Source organism: Miniopterus schreibersii (genome assembly GCF_964146895.1).
Source record: "Miniopterus schreibersii genome assembly, chromosome: 5".
In the NCBI taxonomy this organism is placed as follows: domain Eukaryota; kingdom Metazoa; phylum Chordata; class Mammalia; order Chiroptera; family Miniopteridae; genus Miniopterus; species Miniopterus schreibersii.
This window is the reverse complement of record NC_138106.1, coordinates 49,920,058-49,940,903: the sequence shown is the minus strand read 5'-3', so window position 1 is coordinate 49,940,903 and position 20,846 is coordinate 49,920,058. Positions and strand designations below refer to the sequence as shown.

The 20,846-nt window shown below is 36.0% G+C and overlaps 1 protein-coding gene across 7 annotated transcripts in view; it reads right to left on the bottom strand.

The window, feature by feature from the left end:
- Window positions 1–20,846, bottom strand: part of GSK3B (glycogen synthase kinase 3 beta) — a 165,849-nt gene that overhangs the window by 35,215 nt on the left and 109,788 nt on the right. For all 7 annotated transcript variants that reach the window (XM_081137572.1, XM_081137570.1, XM_081137574.1 and 4 more), the window contains 2 exons: window positions 20,082–20,188; window positions 17,387–17,484 (listed from right to left, as the gene is read on the bottom strand). In XM_081137572.1, coding sequence (XP_080993698.1) covers window positions 17,387–17,484; window positions 20,082–20,188 — 205 coding nt within the window. The remainder of the gene's footprint in view (window positions 1–17,386; window positions 17,485–20,081; window positions 20,189–20,846) is intronic.

Genomic DNA, 20,846 nt, shown 5'->3' with positions numbered 1-20,846 from the left:
GCAAAGTAAGAAGTTCAGTATTTTGTTGTTGTTGTTGCTTCTAATTCTCTATCTCTAGACTTCTTTAAAACTTTTAGGCCTTTATCAAAATCTTAAAAGTGTTGTTCTTCAAAAGACACTCTTAAGAAGTCAAAAGCCAAGCTACAGATTGAGAGAAGTCTGTAAAACATATATTCTGCAAGGATTTGTGTCTAGAATACACAAAGGATTCTTATTAAAAAACAAGAAGATGATCCAAGATGGCGGCGGGGTAAGGGGACGTACGCTCACCTCCTCCAGAATCAAACTGAATTACAACTAACCTATAATAAAATAAACGATAAAATTATGGAGCAATCATCTTGAATAACTGACTGGAGACTAGTTGAAAAGAAGTCTTATAAACAAGGATTAACAGAAGAAGCCACATTGAGACTGGCACGAAGAGAGGAGACACGAAAAGGGCTGGCCCTGCCTCCATGGGAGGCAACTGAGATTTTGGAGGGATAGCTCAGCTGTGGGGGATTCCCCGAGAAGCGTGAGGTCTAAACCTCAAGCTGGGCTCCCCAGCTCAGAGAACCAGAGCCGGAAAGTGGTGCCTACATAACATCTGGCTGTGAAACTCAGCCTGGATTCTGTCTACCAAGGAGAAGCGGGAGTCTGCTAGAGACACAGGCACCTTCTTAAGGGATCAACACACAAAATCTCATTCACAGCCACTCATCCTGGGCTCTGGTGGAGCAGACTAGAGTCTCATGAGGAGAGACTGGGGTTGGTTAATCTGAGGAGAGAGCTGAAGGGACAACTGCCAAGATCCCTGAGCTGAGTTCTCCTTCCACACTGCAGATACCATCTTTTTTGGGTAGAGTACTCCCCTTCATACTGCATCAGCCTGGGGAAATGTAATAGTCCTACCCTCTGGACTCCCTGTCACCCCACCCTGAAAAGCTTGCATCCTGCTGAGGAGTCAGCTACTTGGGCGTTTGTAGAGGTCTGGGCAGACTTGGGGGTGTCAGTGACTGAGTTGTGTGGCTCTGGGGCGCGGGCCATTCCTTCACTTTCCAGTGAACCTGACTGGTGTCTCCTGCTCATGGGAGATTCACTAGCCCCACTCTCCGGGCTCCTAGAGGCCCCACCTTCTTAACTCCTAGTGGCTCTACTATGCCAAGGGCGAGGCAGAATCTAGGACAGACTGATTTGTATGGCTCTGGGGTGGGGGCCATTCTCCCCACCTTCTCCTAAGCCTGAGGAGCACCACTGCATCCTGGGAGATCCACTAGTCTCACATTCCCAATTCCTGGTGTCCTTGCCCCCTCTTGCTGAGATTGGGCTATGGGCAGATTCTGGGATAGACTGAGTGGTGTGGCTCTAGGATGAGGGACATTCTTCCTCTCACATGTACGACCAGAGCAGAGGCCTCTCATCACGTGGCCAAATCTTGGTGTGTTTGGGGCCGGATGTAACTCTGCTGGACTCACTGTGACGACTGCTTGGACCCTGCCCCACCACAAAGGTGTACGAGCACCCAAAAGGTGGCAGGCAGACTTGGTATACCCTGGGACATTTGCTGAGTAGCCTCAGACTCAGTAATGGCACCCAGACTGAACCTGTATTGATCTGCTAAACACCACTCACCTCTACCTGGTAACTCCTGAGAAACTACCTCATGCAATTCAAGTATTGCCAGAGGCTCTTTCAGTGACTGACCCTAATAGGCAGTGGCAAATGGAAGCAGGTGAAGGTGGATCTTAGGGTGCCTTGAGACTTTTGCTGACCTGCCCATGGGCCTGGTGCTGGTAAAACCAAGGTTTGGTGCGCAGCTTTGGTCCTTCTCCTGCACACCTAAGCCAAACAGAAGTAACCGCAAACTAGATCAATTTGTAGCTCTAAACTGGTAGCCCAAGGTTTGTCACAGGCAGTGTTTGACATTGGCCTGCACCAGAGTCCCTCCCAAGAGGCCCCAGAACCAATACATCCAGTGGCCAGTTTCAGAAAACATCAGAGTGGGATCCAATTAGCTTCACAAGGGGTATATATGAAGGGAGGTCTTAGAAGGCACAAGATCCTGATGAGGGGAGTTCTGCTTTGTGTGATAAGCACCTGCAAAGCAGCTCGTAAACTATGATCACAGTCAACCAGCCTAAGGGTCAATACCAAGCACGAAAAGGCCAATAGCAATTAAGACTCAATTATAACAGGGTAGCCAACATAACTCTCACAAGGATCAGTCCTAGAGCACCCAGCTCAGGTGATCAAGGAGTTTATGCCACTGGGTCCCAGAGGACACCTACTATATAAGGCCACCCTACCAAGACTAGGAGTCATAGCAGATATACCAAATACATAGAAACAAACACAAAAATGCAGCCAAAATGGGGAAACAAAAAACATGCCCAATATGAAAGAACAGGAGAAATCTCCAGAAAAAGAGTTAAATGAAATGAAGGTAAGCAATTTATCAGATAGGGTTCAGAAAAATGGGTATAAGGATGCTCAAGAAACTTAGTGAGAACGACAAGAAACTCAGTGAAAACTACAATAGCATAGAAACCATAAAAAAGAACCAGTCAAAAGTGAAGAAAAAAAATCTGAAATGAAAAATACACTGAAAAAAATAAACAGTAGATTGGATGAAGCAGATGATCAAATAAGTGATTTGGAAGACAAGGTAGCAGAGAACACCCAATCAGAGAAGCACAAAGAAAAAAAAGAATTTAAAAAAAAAAGAGGATAGTTTAAGGAAACTTTGGGACAACATGAACAGTAACGACATCCACATCATAGGGGTACAATAAGGAGAAGAGCAAGAGCAAAGGATTGAGAACCTATTTGAAGAAATAATGACCAAAATCTTCCCTAACCTAGTGAAGGAAAAAGACACACAGGCCTAGGAAGTGCAGAATTCCAAACCAGATGAGTCCAAAGAGACCCACACCAAGACACATCATAATTAAAATGGCAAAGGTTAAAGAGAAAGAGAGAATCTTGAAAGCAGTAAGAGAAAACCAGCTACCTACAAGAAATTCCCATAAGACTGACAGATGATATCTCAACAGAAACATTTCAGGACAGAAGGGATTGGCATAAATTAAAGTGATGAAAAACAAGGACATACAATCAAGACTACTTTATCCAGCAAGGCTATCATTCAAAATGGGGAGAAATAGGGAGCTTCCCAGACAAGAAAAAAACTAAAAAAATTTGTTACCACCAAACCAGTATGACAAGAAATGGTAAAGGGTCTTCTCAAAGACAAAAAAACAAAACTAAACAACAACAGAGGAACAGTTATAAAGAATAAAATGGCAATAAATACCTACCTACCAATAATCACTTTGGATAAAAAAACAAGACACACCCCAGCCAGTGTGGCTCAGTGGTTAGAGCGTCAGCCCAAGGACTAAAGGGTCCCCGGGTTCTATTCTGGCCAAGGGCACATACCTTGGTTGCAGGCTCGATCCCTGGCCCTATTCAGGGCACATTCGGGAAGCAATCAATTGATCTGTCTCTCTCACATGGATCTCTGTCTGTCTCTCCCTCTCCCTTCCACTCTCTCTGAAAAAGCAATGAAAAAAACATACCCTCAGGTGAGGATAAAAAAAGAAAAGAAAAAGAAAACAAGACCCATACATACACTGTCTATAAGAGACCCATCTCAGAACAAAAGAAACATAGACTAAAAGTAAAGCAATAGAAAACGGTATTTCATGCAAATGCAAAAAAAGAGAAAAAGAAAAAAAAGCTATACTTATACCTGACAAAATAGCTTTAAAACAAAGTAAGAGACAAAGGAGGACACTACATAATGATAAAAAGAGCAATCCAACAAGAGGATATAACCCTTGTAACCATTTATGTGCCCAACATAGGAACACCTAAATATGTAATGCAAATCTTGATAGACATAAAGGGAAAAGTTAACAGTAATACAGTTATGGTAGGGGATTTAACATCCCATTGCAATCAATGGATAGATCTTTCAGACAGAAAATCAAGAAAGGAACAGTGGCCTTAAATGACATACTATATCAGATGAATTTAATATCTTTAGAGCATTTTACCCCAATGCAGCAAAATATACATCTTTATCAAGTACACCTGGAACATTTTCTAGGATAGACCACATGTTAGGACACAAAAGAAATCTCAATAAATTTAAGAAGACTGAAATCATATCAAGCATCTTCTCTGACCATAATGGTATGAAACTAGAAATCAATCACACACAAAACAACAACAAACCCCCCCCCCCCGAAAAACATACAAAGACATGGAGGCTAAATAACATATTACTAAGCAATGAATGCGTTAACAATGAGATGATGAAAGAAATCAAAAGGTAACTTGAAACCAATAAAAATGAGAACACAACAACCCCAAATCAATGGGACACAGCAAAGGCAGTTCTAAGGGAAATTCATAGCATTACAGGCCTACGTCAAGGAACAAGAGAAAGCTCAAACAAACAATCTAACTTTTCACATAAAGGAAGTAGAAAAAGCACAAACAAAGCCCCAAATGAGTAGAAGAAAGGAAATAATAAAGATCATAGCAAAAACAAATGAAAAGTATACAATACAAAATATCAATAAAACCAAGAGCTGGTTCTTTAAAAAGATAAACTAGATTGAAAAACCTTTAACAGGACTACTCAAGAATAAAAGAGAGCCCGGCAGGGCGTGGCTTGGTGGTTGAGTGTCAACCCAGGATCCTAGGCGATCGGGGTTTGATTCCCAGTCAGGGCACATGCTCGGGCTGCGGGCTCGATCCCCAGTTGGAGGCATGCAGGAGGCAGCCAATCAATGACTCTTTCATCATTGATGTTTCTATCTCTCTATCCCTCTCCTTTCCTTTCTATGAAATCAATAAAGATATATTAAAAAAAAAACACAAAAAACAGAATAAAAGAGAGAAAACCCAAATAAATAAAATCAGGAATGAAAGAGAAGTAACAACTGACACCAAAGAACTGTAAGAAAATTTTACGAAACAACTATATGCCAACCTATTGGACAATCTGGACAAAATAGATAAATTCCTAGAAATATAAAATCTTTAAAACTGAATCAGGAAGAATCGGAGAATCTGAATGGACAGAGTACAACTAGTGACATTAAAGAAAGTAATTTAAAAAACTCCCCCAAAACCAAAAATCCTGGAACTGGACGGCTTCACAGGTGAATTTTACCAAACACCCAAAGAGAACTAACACCTATTCTCAAGCTACTCCAAAAATTCAAGAGGAGGGAAGATTCCCATACTCATTTTACAAATCCAGCATTATCCTAATTCCAAAGCTACATAAAAACACTTAGAAAGAAAAAATATTATAGGCCAATATCCCTCATGAACAGAGACGCTAAAATCCTCAGCAAAATATTGGTACTGAATCCAGCAAAACATTAAAAAGATTATACTACATGTGCAAGTGGAATTTATTCTGGGGATGCAAGACTGGTACCGTATTTGCAAATCAATAAACATGATACACCACATAAACAAAATGAAGGATAAAAACCACATTATCATATCAATAATGCAGAAAAAGCATTTGCTAAAATGTAGCACTCATTTATGATAAAAACTCTCAGCAATGTGGGAATAGAGGGAACATACCTCAACATAATAAAGGCCATGTATGACAAACCCACAGCCAAAAGCATGCTCAATGGGCAAAAACTCCAAGCCCTTAAGATGAGGAACAAGACAGGGATGTCTGCTTCACCACTCTTATTCAACATAGTACTGAAAGTCCTATCCACATCAATCAGACAGGAAGAAGAAATAAAAGGCATCCAAATTGGAAAGGAAGAAGTAAAATAAGTCATTATTTACAGATGACATAATACTGTACATAGAGAACCCTAAAGATTCCACCACAAAACTTTGAGAACTGATAAATGAATTCAATAGCAGGATACAAAATAAATATCCAGAAATCATTTTTATACACCAACAATAAACTATCAGAAAAAGAAAGAAGGAAACAATCCCATTCACAATTGCATTAAAAAACACATACCTAGGAATAAATTTAACCAAGGATATAAAAGACATATTCTCAGAAAATTGTAAGACACCGAAGAAAGAAACTGAAAAAGATACAAATAAGTGGAAGCACATACTGTGTCCATGGATAGGAGGAATTAACATCATTAAAATGTCCAGCTCTGGCCGGTTTGGCTCAGTGGTTAGTGTCAGCTCATAGACTGAAGGGTCCTGGGCTGGATTCTGGCCAAGAGCACATACCTCAGTTGCAGCTCAGTCCCTGGCCCTGGTTGGGGCGTGTGCAGGAGGCAACCAATCAATGTCTCTCTCACTCGATGTTTCTTTCTCTCTCTCTCTCTCTCTCTCTCTCTCTCTCTCTCTCTCTCTCTCTCTCTTTCACTCTCTCTGAAAAGCAATGGAAAAAATATCCTCAGGTGAGGATTAAAAAAAAAATGCCCATACTACCCAAAGCAGTCTATAAATTCAACTCAATTCCCATCAAGATATCAATGGATGTAGTTCACAGAACTAGTACAAATATCCCTTTACCAGCTTCTACCTCCTACCCTTTCCCTCAGGTTAATGCCTTACTGTTGCCTGTGTCTAAGTTTTTTGTTTTTCTGCTTAACCCCGTCACCTTCTTCACAAAGCACTCCAATCCACCTCCCCTCTAACAACTGTCAGTCTGTTCTCTGTATCTGAGTTCGTTTTTATTTTGTTTGTTTATTTTGTTCATTAGAATCCACATATGAGTGAGATCATGTGGTATTTGTCTTTCTCTGCCTGGCTTATTTCACTTAGCATAACACTCTCCAGGTCCATCCATGCTGTGGCAAAAGGTAAGATTTCCTTCTTTTTTATGGCTGAGTAGTATTCCACTGTGTAAATGTACCAGGTTTTTTTTTAACCATTCATCTACTGATGGGTACCTGGGCTGCTTTTAAATCTTGGCTATTGTAAATAATGCTGCAATGAACAAAGGGGTTCATATTCTTTCAAATTAGTTTTTCAGTTTTCTTCGGATATATTCCCAGAATTGGAATCGCTGGGTCGTAGGACAGTTCCATTTTTAATTTTTTGAGGTAACTCCATACTGCTTTCCAAGTGGTTGCACCAATCTGCACTCCCACCAACAGTACCTGAGGGTTCCCTTTTCTCCACGGTTTGTCCATTTATTGACAGCAGACAATCTGACAGGTGTGAGGTGATATAGCTCATTGTGATTTTAATTTGCATTTCTCTGATGATTAGTGATGTTGACAGCATCTTTTCATGTCTATTGGCCATCTGTATGTCCTCTTTGGAGAAGTGTCTATTCAGGTCCTTTGCCTATTTTTTAATTGGACTGTTTTGTTTTGTTTTTGCTGTTCCGTTGTATAAACTTTTTATAAATTTTGGATATTAACCCCTTATTAGATGTATCATTGGCAAATATGTTCTCCCATTCAGTGGGTTATCTTTTCATTTTGTTGCTGGTTTCCTTTACTGTGGAAAATCTTTTTAGTTTGATGTAGTTCCATTTGTTTATTTTTTCTTTTGTTTCTCTTTCCTGAGGAGATATATCAGAAAAAAGCATTGGTACGAGAAATGTCCGAGATTTTACTGCCTATGCTTTCCTCTAGGATTTTTGAATTTTGAGTCCAACATGTAAATCTTTAATCCACTTTGAATTTATTCTTGTGTATGATGTAAGAAGGTGGTCTAGTTTAACTTTTTTTGCATATATTGGTCCAATTTTCCCAACACTATTTATTAACTAGACTATCTTTACCCCACTGTATGTTCTTGCCTCCTTTGTCAAGTATCAATTGACCATAAAGGCATGGTTTTTTCCTGGGCTCTCTATTCTGTTCCATTGACCATATGTCTGTTTTTATGCCAGCACCATGCTGTTTTGCTTATTGTGGCCAATAGGATAGCTGATATTAGGTAGCATGATTCATCCAACTTTGTTGTTCTTTCTCAAGATTGCTATGGCTATTGTGGGTCTTTTGTGGTTTCATCCAAATTTTTGAAATATTTGTTCTAGTTCAGTGAAATATCCCACTGATATCTTGATAGGGATTGCACTGAACCTATAGATTGCTTTGGGTAGTATGGAAATTTTAATTATGTTAATTCCTCCTATCCATGAACACGGTATGTGCTTCCACTCATATGTATCTTCTTCAGTTTCTTCCTTTGGTGTCTTATAATTTTCTGTGTACAGGTCTTTTACATCCTTAGCCAAATTTATTCCTAGATATTTTATTTATTTTTTATGCAACTGTAAATGGGATTGTTTTCTTAGTTTCCCTTTCTGGTAGTTCACTGGTGTATAAAAATGCAACTGATTTCTGGATATTTATTTTGTATCCTGCTACTGACTTCATTCATCAGTTCTCGTAGTTTTTTGGTGGAATCTTTAGGGTTTTCTATATACAATATCATGCCATCTGCAAATAATGAGTTTTACTTCTTCCTTTCCAGTATGGATGCCTTTTGTTTCTTCTTGTTTGATTGCTGTGGCTAGGACCTCCTATATTATGTTCAGTAGGAGTGATGAAGGTGGACACCTCTGTCTTGTTCCTGACTTTAAGAAAAACACTTGCTTGCAGTTTTTGCCCATCGAGTATGCTGTTGGCTGTGAGTTTCTCGTATATGGCCTTTATTATATTGAGGTATATTCCCTCTATTCCCGCTTTGCTGTTTTTTTGGGGGGGGTTTAAATCATAAATAGGTGCTGGATTTAATTTTTTATCTAAGCATTTTTTTACACACTTATAATCCCCCTTCAATATACACCAGTGCATACATGCGGAAAATCTTTTATCACAATGGGAAATAATCTGCTTTGATGAGTAGTGATGATCTAAAAAAGACTCGTAATTATACTTCTAAATAGTGGCCAGAGTTTAACTAACCGTGTTCCTCCCTTTTAAAATATGAATATTTGTGACTTAAGAAGCTAATTACTAGTTAATAAATGAAATCACTGATTCATTCACTATCAATTACTTAAAAGTAATCTACCAAAATTAATTATCCTGTCTCTACAAAGTGGCAATGGAGGTTTTTATTCTTGTTCTTGAATTACTAAGGCTATTAGATGAGAAAACAGAGATTCTAACATTATAATTTGTTCTATGTTTAATTTCTCTTGCCAAATATTCAACTACTGTAATCAATTTTTCTATTTTTTTTCTTCTTATTTTTTAATTTTAAAACCAGGTTCTCCCCAGGCTGGCTAAAAGAGATGGAAACTAAAGGGGAGACACTCTGGTCCCTCGGGGTCTGTAAACTTTTTCTGTAAAGTGCTCTCAAGTAATTACTTTAGGCTTTGTGGGCCAGAGCCTCTGTCATTACTCAACTCTGCCCCTGTAGCACAAAGCAGCCATAAACATACATTTCCTTACAAAAATAGGCAAAAGACTGTATTTGGCACCTGGGCCTTAGGTGCCAACCTCTGACCCACTCCAAACATTTTCAGAGATCAGAAAAACTGAGGCCTAGAAGCAGCAACTTTTCAGAGACCAGAACTAACTAGAGGGAGAGCTGGGATATAATTTAAGTCTCATTTGTGATAAACCAATTTTAGGAGATAATATCAAAGTATCTGTTTATTGAACTTTTGTTGAAGGACAAACAATTTCAGTTTCTAATTTTGGTAGTTGTGGAAAATGTTGATACTATTCAGCATGAAGGAATAGAGTTGGAAGAGAAAATAGTACTTAAGACACTCAAGAACAGCCTGGAGGAGTTCTCCACCAAGTGGTGGATATTAGGTATATCATGTAGAATAGAGCTTGAGGCTAGAAAAAACAGCTTTGATAGTTCCTGATGTACAGGTGCTAGGTGGCTATGACAGTGTATAACAGGCAAAGCACACTGAAGGAGAAGAGTGCTAAAGATGGAGACAAGTGAGACACAAATATATGGAAAAAAGAAAATTTAAAAAGAAGGTGGAGGCAGATGTCTAAGAAATTTGAAGAGGCCCCACAGACAATGATACTATAGAGAACAAGAAAAGAGAACATTTAAAGGACAGAGAGATGGGTATCTTATGACACAATGAGCCCAGGTAAAATGAAGCCCAAAAGTTATTCACTGCAGCTGGCAATGAAGCCTTTCTTTCTGACCTTGGGGAGATCAATCGTAAGAACACGCAGACCATAATCAACTGAAATGAGTAAGTGGAAACAGTGTATGTAAGCTCTCCTTTCAAAAGGTACATCAGTGAGGGAAAGGAGAGGACAATGAGAAGAAATATTTATTTGAGCATCCAGTAAGTTCTGCGCTATGTATATCAATTTTTTTCTCTCATTTGAACTTTATAGACACTCTATTACCCCATTTTACATTGAAAAGAAACCTAAGGTTGACTGAGGAAAACCGATTTCTCAAAGTTACAGTTTGTCAGTGGTAAATATGGGATTCAAATACATGTGTAGTGGACTCCCTAAAATGGTCTACCCAGTATTAGGGCAGAAACAAAAATTTTTTAAAAAATCACTTTCTTAAACTCCACTGATTACACCATAAAATGAAACATGAATCCTTCTGAGTTGTACAAGATATATTATATATACATAAGATTATGAGGCTATAATTAAAAGTAAAAAAAAAAAAAAGGGAAATTCCATACTTACTCATGCTTAAGTATATTTGCAATACCAAACATACAAGTTTAGTGTTCTTGTCTGTTAGTGATTGTTTCACATGTGTGGAATTTTGGTTGGAATGTAAATGGTGGGCAAATACTATGAATGTGCATATAATAAGTAATGTTATTACAGAACATTTTAATAGCAAGGCCTAAGTTGCAGAAACTATTGTTGTTACTGAATTGCTTTGGGTATAAATACAGTGCATACCTAATAGGGAGCCATAACTGCTTTCATGTCTCAACTGTAAACTATAAGCCTTATATAAAGTAGTGCAATTTTGTATAACTTTGTATCAGTAGTTCAATAAATTTAAAATGCCATGTAAGGCTTGCATTACTGGAAAAAAAAGAGACTAATATGGACTTCTACTTGCAGTCATTGTGAAATAATGGATATTAGAATTGCCCTCTAGGTGTAAACAAGAAAACTGACAAACAAAATACTCTTTAAAGAAGAAGAAAAGTATGATTCAGAAGCAAGAGGAGAAAAAAAAAAAAAAATCAGTCAACTGACACAGATCTCAAAATGACAAAGGTGACAGAATTAGAAAATAAGGACTTTAAAACAATGATAATGAAAAGAACCAAATAGTAACTGTGCAGTTGAAAAATACTGTATGTGAAATGCTTCACTGGAAGTCTAACAGCAGATAGGCACCACAGAAGAAAGACAATTAGTGAACCAAAAAAAAAAAGCAAGAAAAACTATTAAAACTGAAGCATGGAGGTTAAAAAAAAAAAAAAGCTAGAAAAACATATGTACATGTGATTAAAGTCTGAAAATGGGGGTGGAGGCCTGGGGGAACAGATACATAAAAACAATCTGGTGAAAATTCAATGAAAGGCTCAATGAACCCCAAGTAGTATAAATTTTAAAAATACCACACCAAATCACAATCAACCAATGAAAGTCACCAATAAAGGAAAATCTTTCCCGAAACAAAAGGAGACATTATATACAGGTATCTTATAACAATAAAAATGACAGCTGACTTCTCATGAGAAACAATGCAAACCAAAAGAAAACAGACATCTTTCTAAATAAAAGAAAATCTGGAAACTAAGAAATCCTACATCCAGTGAAAATGTCCTTCAAAAGATATTAGGCAAAGAAAAGCTAAGAGAGTTTGTTACCAGGAGATTTACACTGCAACAAAGTACTTCAGGATGAAAGAAAAAAATCCCAAATAGACATTCATATCTACACAAAGGAATAAAGACCACTAAAAATGGTAAATATGTGGGTAAATGTGTCATATATCCCCCTTGCTTTTAAATTTCTTAGAAGTGTTTAAAGCATTGTAAAAGTATTGTAGAAGTAAAATATGACAACAGTAGCACAAAGGACAGGAAGGGAAATATCCTCTATAGTTTCTTACTCTCTATGTGAAGTGATATAATATTATTTGTAGACTATGATAAAGTACAGATGCCAAGTTTTAATCCTAGAACAACCTATAATAAATACAAGGAGGTATAGCTTTAAAAGGTGAATAGAGAAAATTTTTTAAGAAGTACTCATTATATCCATAAGGAGGCATTAAATGGGTGTGTGTGTGTGTGTGTGTGTGTGTGTGTGTGTGTGGAATAACAAAGAAAAGGTCAAGATGGAATATTTAAACCCAACCATATTGATAATTACACTGAATATAAATGGTCTAAGTGGTCCAATTAAATGGCACAAATTGACAGACTCAATTTTAAAAAAAGACCTAAGTATATACTGCCATAGAAATAAACTTTAAATATAAAGACTTGTAAGTAAGGATGCATAAAGATATACCATACAAACACTAATAAGAAAGATGGAGTACCTATAAAAAAATACAGACTTCAGGACAAGGGAATTAAACAAAAACAAAGAGGGACATTTCCTAGAGATAAAAGTAATTTTAAGACTAAACTTAAAATTATTGTGAAAACCATGTGTTGATAAGAATGTAGAACACTGGAACTCTCATATGTTGTTGGTGGGAGTGAAAAATAGGAAAACTGCTTTGGAGAACAATCTGGTAATTTCTTATAAAACAAGTAAAATGTCCACCCACAGGTAAATGGATAAACAAAGTGTGATATATTTATATAATGGAATACAACTCAGCATAAAATGGAATAAATAGGTGATAAAAGCAACATGAATGAAAATTTCAAAAAACACACGATCTTGAACCAAAGAAACATATTATATGATTCCATTCATAAGAAACTCTAGAATAGGAAAACTAATCTATAGTGACAGAAAGCAGACCAAAGGTCACCTGAGACAGAAGATGGGAGACTTGACTCTAAAGGGAAATGAAAAGGGTAATCAAACTATTCCTGTTTACCTAGGACTACCCTTGCAAATCCATAAGTTCTGGGCATAATGGGTTGTTTGGTCACCTAGGCTCAACACAAGTATTTTGGGTGTGATGGAAATGTCTTCAATCTTGACCAGGATAGTGGCTATATGTGTTAGTCTAAACTCGTTAAACTGTACACTTAAAGTGGCTACATTTTATTTCATGTAAATTACATCTCTATGAAGTTAATTTAAAAAGGAAAACAATAGACCATTATGTAATTTGTGATGCCTTTACTACACTAACTACAACCAGTTGTCTATCCTTATTTTAAGGCTAGCATTAAAAGTATCAGTCTATCAAACCCGAAAATCAGAATTATTTGATATACAATATATAGTCTTTGAGAAGCAAAGATATGATCTAACGCGCAAAAGAATGTAAGAATGCAAAGGTAAGACATAATTGAGAGGCATTTAAAACATTTTCCAGCCTCTTAACTTAACTCGCTCATTCAAAATATTTATTGAGTTCCTATCTTCAAGGACCTCTACAGCAGAGAGGCTATAATCAGCCAAAACCAATACAACAAAATAAGCACAGATTATGTGTGATGTGAAAATGCTACACTGCACTGGAGTGTGGAAGGGATTCAGGAAGGGGCTCTGGAAGGAGAGCCAAGAGTTGACTTTATTTAAGGAATCCAGGAAGCAAATGAGTTAGAAGCACATTCTGTAGGATAGGTAGGAAGTAGAAAACAGCATGATTTGGATAACTGTAACAGCTGCACAGTAACAGAGAATAAAGACTGGAGAAATAGATGGATGGCAAACTTAAAAGGATTATAAAGAGCAAAGATTCTGAGTGCATCAATACCACAAACATAAGACATTTAAACAAACAGGCTACCCTATTTTTACTTTTGAGTATACCTTTAGGTTTTACATTAAGTTTTCTAAGAGATGGAAAACCAATTTTTTCAAAACTTTTAAACTGTGGCTCAGTTGGTTAGAGCATCATCCCATACAATGAAAGGTCTTGGGTTTGGGGTTTGGTCCCCAGTTGGGCTGTGTACAAGAGGCAACCAATAGATGTTTCTCTTTCATCTCTCTCTCACTCTCTCCTCCTCTCTCAAAAATAAAAATAATTTAAAAATCAATAAACATTTCTGGATTTCCTAAAAACTGAGTTCCTCCATGACTTACAGGAAACGAAATGGCACAAATATTTTATGTACTTTTCTATAAGTATGATATCTCACACAATTAAAAAAAGGGAAGGGCAGATGTTAAAATTATACCACTGGGAAAAGTATGTATTCTCAATCATCTAGAATTAGAATAAGACCTTTCTATTTATCGCAAAAAAAAAAAAAAAGCACCTATTCTTTGGTCCATCACCCTGGATCACTGGGGGTTAGAGGGTTGGAAAAACCCAAAGAATCAAGAGATCAGCCTGCACATCCTTTTGGGGGTGCTGCTCATTCCTTATGACTAAATCAGTTCATTTGTACCCGGTCCCATCCATGCTTGTTTTAATATTTTTTTCATTCATTTAGTTATAAATTTATCAAGACACTAAATAATATCAAATCAGGAATTATGACTTATTTCTTCAAGGAAAGAAAACAAAGCCAATAGTCTGATAGTAGCTATAAAATAAATACAAGTATTTCTTTCACATTCCTGTTTTTCAATAGGTCAACACAAGAGGTCGCCAAACTTCAGCAATACAGCTGCATGCAGCCTTTAATTTAACCCTTAACCTAGGGTTTCAGGACGAGCTTCAGAAAGCCTAAGGATCACCTCACATTATATGCAAAATTCAGGCATGTATCATTTTTCTGGATGAGAGTGCATGCTATGAACAGATTATCAAAGTGGCCTATGATCCAAAAGCTATTAAAAGTTGCCTCTGTAGTCAGTAATAAACACAGAAAATTTTAAATAATATGAGAATGAATTAAGCAATCAAATATTTTGTTTATATATTACATATGATATATATTACAAGTAAAAATCAGTACCACAATGTGTAATGGTGTGTACATACACATTCTGGGGAGTGAAAAGATAGAAGTTTAATATGTTGTCCTTGCAGTCTGTTAATAACACAAGGGCTCTATAATATGACAGCACTAGGAATGTCACCAAGTAAGATATAATTAAAACTTCAAATGCATGTTAGCAAAGATATATCACTGATCTACAAAAAACTTAGGAAAAAGGTATTTTGTACTTATTAAGCTCTGATTTAATTAATATCTTTGACTTCTCTTTGAGATTACTTGATAGTGAAAATGTTAAGTTGGAAAAGGAGAATGTAAGCACACAGGTGATGAACAAACCATAATATGGAGATAACTGAAAACCTAAAATGTTTGTTAAAAAATATGTGAAAATAAGGTTGAGCTGTACCTTCAAAGTAAAGAAATTCATCATAATAACTTTAGATTGCTTTAGATGAAGTACAAAGACAGGTCAAACTGATTTGTACAGGGGTGGGCAAAAGGAGCTTTACAGTTATGAGTACATGAAACAGTTCATTTTTGTATTTTCTATTTGTATTACAACTGTAAACCTACTTTTGCCAACCTCCTGTATACTCATTACAATAAGATTTAGGGGCTATTTCCTTTAGTTTGTGGCCACTTTTTAAAAACACTAACATTTAATAAATACGACTTAATGGGTTCTGGATAATCATTTGCAATCAATTTGATGGTAGTGAACAATAACTTTAATCCCAATTAAATGTTATAGCACCCTCGCCAAAAGAATTCCATTCTACTAATTAGTAGACTGTTTCACAAAAAAATTGTACTTAGTTATTATATTTTTAATTTCATCAATAAAAAATTTGTGGAAAATTACTTTCTTGTTATATATCTTTATGATTTGCATTTTAGCCCACAAAGCCCAAAATATTTTATCTAGCCCTTTACAGAAAAAGTTTGCCAGCCCCTGCATGAGAATACTAATTTGAATAATGGGGAATACATAGGTTTTTAGGAAAAAGTAAAAATATTTGAATTTAGATTTGGGTGTAGTGTGGGAATCAGGAAGGAAATATATCTGTTAAGCAAAGGTTAAAGGTTCAAGTGGAAACTAAAAGACAGTTACTCAAAAAAGAAAAAACTGCAAATACCATAGTGGTTGCAGTTGCAAACCATAAGAAATTATATGGACAGCAAGGAAGATTTAATACACACTCATCTTTTTGCCACACCTGCATGCACTGACATCTAACAAAATCACCTAATCAAAAGTAACATTTTTATAGAATGAAGTGCAAGAATTTTAAAATAACTTAATCACTGTCCTATGTACAACTGGTAAAAGCTGCCAAGGAGTCGACTCAACACAATAAAACTAAATTCAAGCTGTGTAGAAACAAAACAGGCTGCATCCCAAAATAGTGATCTGATGACTGGAAGTGTTCAAGAAAACACTGGAAAGTATGTCAGTAATGTAACTAAGAAAGTTCTTGGATTGGATGGAGGCTTGGACTATGACCTCTAAGGAGATTTTCAATTTTTCACTTCTATGAAACATTTGGAAAATCAAGAATAAAGTCCAAAAGACAACAGGTGTTTCTGGTTTAGCCAAATTGTAACCTTAGAATGAACCAATCAAGTGGCCTAAATATATACATTTTAGATTTTTTTTTTTAAAAGGGGGTGGGAAATTCTTTAAGAGCTCAAATATTAAAAGCTTTTAAAAATTACATATAAAAACTCAATTATTACCTCACCCCAACTGTTCTTAAGAGACAATATTAATTTCAAAATAATATTTTGAATCTGGTATTGTTAATAAAAGTGTTTATAGATGTACTAAATAAAATTATATTAAACCTATGAGTCAAAATTCTGCTTCTATCACGGTCTACTCATACATGTAAATATTCAGTCTTCCATTTCATGAATATTTATGTATTGAATAGATACAAGCATCTCCTATGTATTCAGCCAAGTATGAGGAACAGAGAGTAAGTAGATGGTTAGAAAAAACATATTTTCTGTTTTTATTCTTTATATATATATTAGTGATTTTAGAGTGTTTAAATACTTTAAATAACAGACATATCCCTTCTTGGCATCAGATAAGCAAAATGGCTTTACCAGGATCCCATCTAACTGGGGGGGGGGGGGGGGGGGGGGGGTGTGTGTGTGTGTGTGTGTGTGTGTGTGTGTGTGTGTGTGTGTGTGTGTGTGTGTGTGTGTGAGAGGGGGGGAGGGGGAGGGGGAGGGGGAGGGGGGAGAGGAGGGAGGGAGGGAGGGAGGGAGAGAGAGAGGGAGAGAGGAAGAGAGGGAGAGAGGGAGAGAGGGAGAGAGGGAGAGAGGGAGAGAGGGAGAGAGGGAGAGAGGGAGAGAGGGAGAGAGGGAGAGAGGGAGAGAGGGAGAGAGGGAGAGAAGGAGAGAGAGAGATATGCATTCTTAGACTAGTAACAAAATTACTTCCAGTTCAAAATTCCAATTCAACCTCCTCACCTTGATTATTTCCACCAATTGATCCACACCACTGTCCCCTGGAAATATTGGTTGTCCTAGCAACAGCTCAGCCAGCACACAGCCTGCAGACCATACATCTGAAGAGAAAAACAAATAAAAGTCTTATTAATACTGTGTAGCCTAGGTTGAGTTGGAAACTATTTGTATACATTTTCTAATTGTACTTTGATTACAGGATAAATATCACAAACAAAAGATTGCACAATCTAAACAAAGGAAAAAAGTCATCAAACTATCCCTAATGCATTTTAAAATTAAGAGTTAAACTTACTAAAGAGGAATGAAAGCCAATAATAATATTCCAAAAAAAGGTAAAGTCTATTTATTATCAAATATCAGATGTCCAAGTCTTCAACAACCAAGACAGGGAATTACAGTAACAAAACATAGGACATGACTACCTATTTATAACACTTAAAAATAAGGCAAAGTGACACAATCTCTGCACATTAGCAGGTGCTTACAGAGTAGCAACAACCTAGGGTTCAATATCCTGTACACAGTTTTAAGCCAATGCAAATTCTGAGAAAAAATTTTAGGACTTTAAACAGTTGACTTTTATGTTGTAATACTGACAGAAAAAAATGTGTTTAAATATATTACCATTTTTAAATGTGAAGACAGAAAAATATACTTTATTTCACAAATAAGAAAATTCACTTTTAAGTCAAAGTGGAAACCTTAATCCCTGTGGGAAAAAGCTGTTAAAAACTTAATTAATAAATTAAAAAATAATTTAAAGCATATATTCTGGCTTACCCAAAAGAGGCCAGGTATAAATCTATTACCTTGCTATTACTAATAGAATCTACTTTCTCTTTTAAAAGTATTACTAAATGGGAAGATAAGTTATATGGTCACTCTATTTATAGCCCACTATTAAGCCTTCCTGCAAGGAAAAGCTCATTTTCACAGTTTCTGGAATGCCTGAGATTGCTGGGTTTTGTATAAACCAACAAGTACTTTAAACAGATGAACATAAATCACTGCTGGGCCTTCCCATCTATCAGCAGGGAGGAAGAATAGTGAAATGGCATGGGACAACAAATTTAAGAGGTCTGATGTGATAAGATGCACTATGGAGAGAGAACTGAAAATCTCTACTCCAGTGACTACTTTTAACTAACCTAGAAAAATGACAAAAATTTCATTTAAGATATTCAAGCTGATTTTGTCTAGTTCCAAGTAATGACAACCAAGACCCCTATTTTGCAAACAGAGACCAAAAAAGCCCTCCTTGATATATTAGGTTAGTGTTAAATGAAGCAAATATGAAAACCTGCTAGAAAATCTTTACTCAAAGCCTAAAGTAACTCGTAAAATCAAGTGAAAAAAATGTACCTCCTTATTAGGTAAATGACTTATTTTGATCTAGGTTCAAACATATCCCTTTACCTAGCCAACTAGATGAAAGGTGGTACACTCACTCCTTTCCTCTATAATACAGAATAATTCATCTCAGAAGACAATGCTAGAAAAATTGCAGGGAAATAATTATACTTTCATTAAAAAACAAACCAAAAAAACCCCAAAAACCAAAAAAAAAGAACCAACAACAGGAAATACTTTCTTAGGCATGATTCAAGCTACAAATATGGAAGACAAAGAGTAAAACTAGTGGGTAAAACTGCTGGTGAAAACTGCTGGTCCACTGGCATTTTGCCCTTTAGCATTTTAAAATTGGTAGTGTATTTCCGTTTAGTGGTCTTTGTTCATATCAGAGAATTTCTACTTGTTCAAAAGACAAAAATTGTCCAAGTTCTGTTTTTTTTCTAGTTTTCTGTTACTGAGGTTTGGGTTTTTGTTGTTGTTGTTATTGTTTATTTGCTTGCTATCTGTATGCTTCTGTTTCTGTTTCTGTTTCTTTTTCTGACTAAGGAATGCTCTTCAGAAAAAATATATAACAATAGTTTTGACCTCCACTTGCACCTAGCGCAAGGTTGTACCTCCTTCCTTAGCTTCCTCTTTATGTCCAGCTAATCATACTCTCCATGTTCACTCCTACTACTGTGCAAAAATGGGGTAGAAGAGGAGGTCCATAAAGATTGGAGTAAATTATCTCTATTCAGGTCAATTGTCTCTATTCAATTTCTTCTGATACTAAAGATTTTTTGTGAAACCTTCTACAGAATTAGTGGGTTTAGCCAAACTACTAATGAAAAAGTCAGATTTTTTTTTAATCTAAACTGAAATTAAATAACTAATTGAGACAGCAGAGTAGGAATGTCAACAATATGGTCATTCCATTACTTTCATCATAAACTTAATGAATGCAAACTCTCCAACTGTTGATCAAGCTCAGAAGTGAGTATTTCAGGGGAATTAAAAAAAAAAAAAAAAAGGAAGAAAGGAAAAGGTATACTTAAGATTTATTTGCAAGTTTAAGTTAAAAACAGGTAATCATAAAGAAATCATGCAATTATAAAGGAATAACTTCATTATTTATTTGAAAAATCCAAGAAACCTCAAAGTAGATAGTAAATATATTTTAAATTCTTAAAGGTAAAGTTTTAAATACTGTACACTTTTTTGCAGATCAATCTTTAAGAAAAAAGATATTTCAGTGCATACCCATCTTTATATTTAAGTGAAAGTATACATTAGTAACACTAAATTAGTAAAAACAAGATTCAATTAATAGTTACAAGCCATTATATTCAGATTCAGTACTTACCTATACTAGAGGTATAATCAGTGGCTCCAAAGATCAACTCTGGTGCCCTATAGTACCGAGAACAGATATACGAAACATTGGGTTCTCCTCGGACCAGCTGCTTTGCACTAACAAAAATAAAAAGCAGAAAAATTTAAAACAATCTAAACTTTAAAACTGTTATCATGCACAAAACTAAATGTTTATCTAAGATTCATGTAACTCCAATCATGTCACACATGAAAAAGAAAATATAAACCATAACTATCTCTGACAAAAGAAACATAAGTTTTACATGAGATTAATTTAAAAAATAACAGTAATTTTTAAAGACTACGTTTGCCAACTGTAACCTAAGGAAAAGGAGATAAAAAGTCACAGAAAGATAAATGCTTAATTTCTTCTGATCCTCTGTTCCCTAAATTCCGCCTCTAAAATACAAAGAAAGGGCAAAAAAGTAAGAGGTACCTGTCCCCACCAAAAACCATAGTAATAGATTATAATGTAAGAATGAATACCTTTTTACCCAATGTTTTTTTAAGGGTAAGAAATTGGCCACTCTTTTATAATTTGACTTCTGATTTAGGAGTGAATATCATAAGACTTACAGACCAATCTATTTTTCTACCATCTTAATCAATTTATTAACTGTCTAAACATCCAATACCCAATAAAAAAAAGACAGGCTCACTTCTTAAGGGCAGAGATTATTCACAGCCTATGAATTCTAACTCTGTTGTCTTGAGTTTAATTATATGTTCTCTCTTTTTTTCAAAAAAATACATC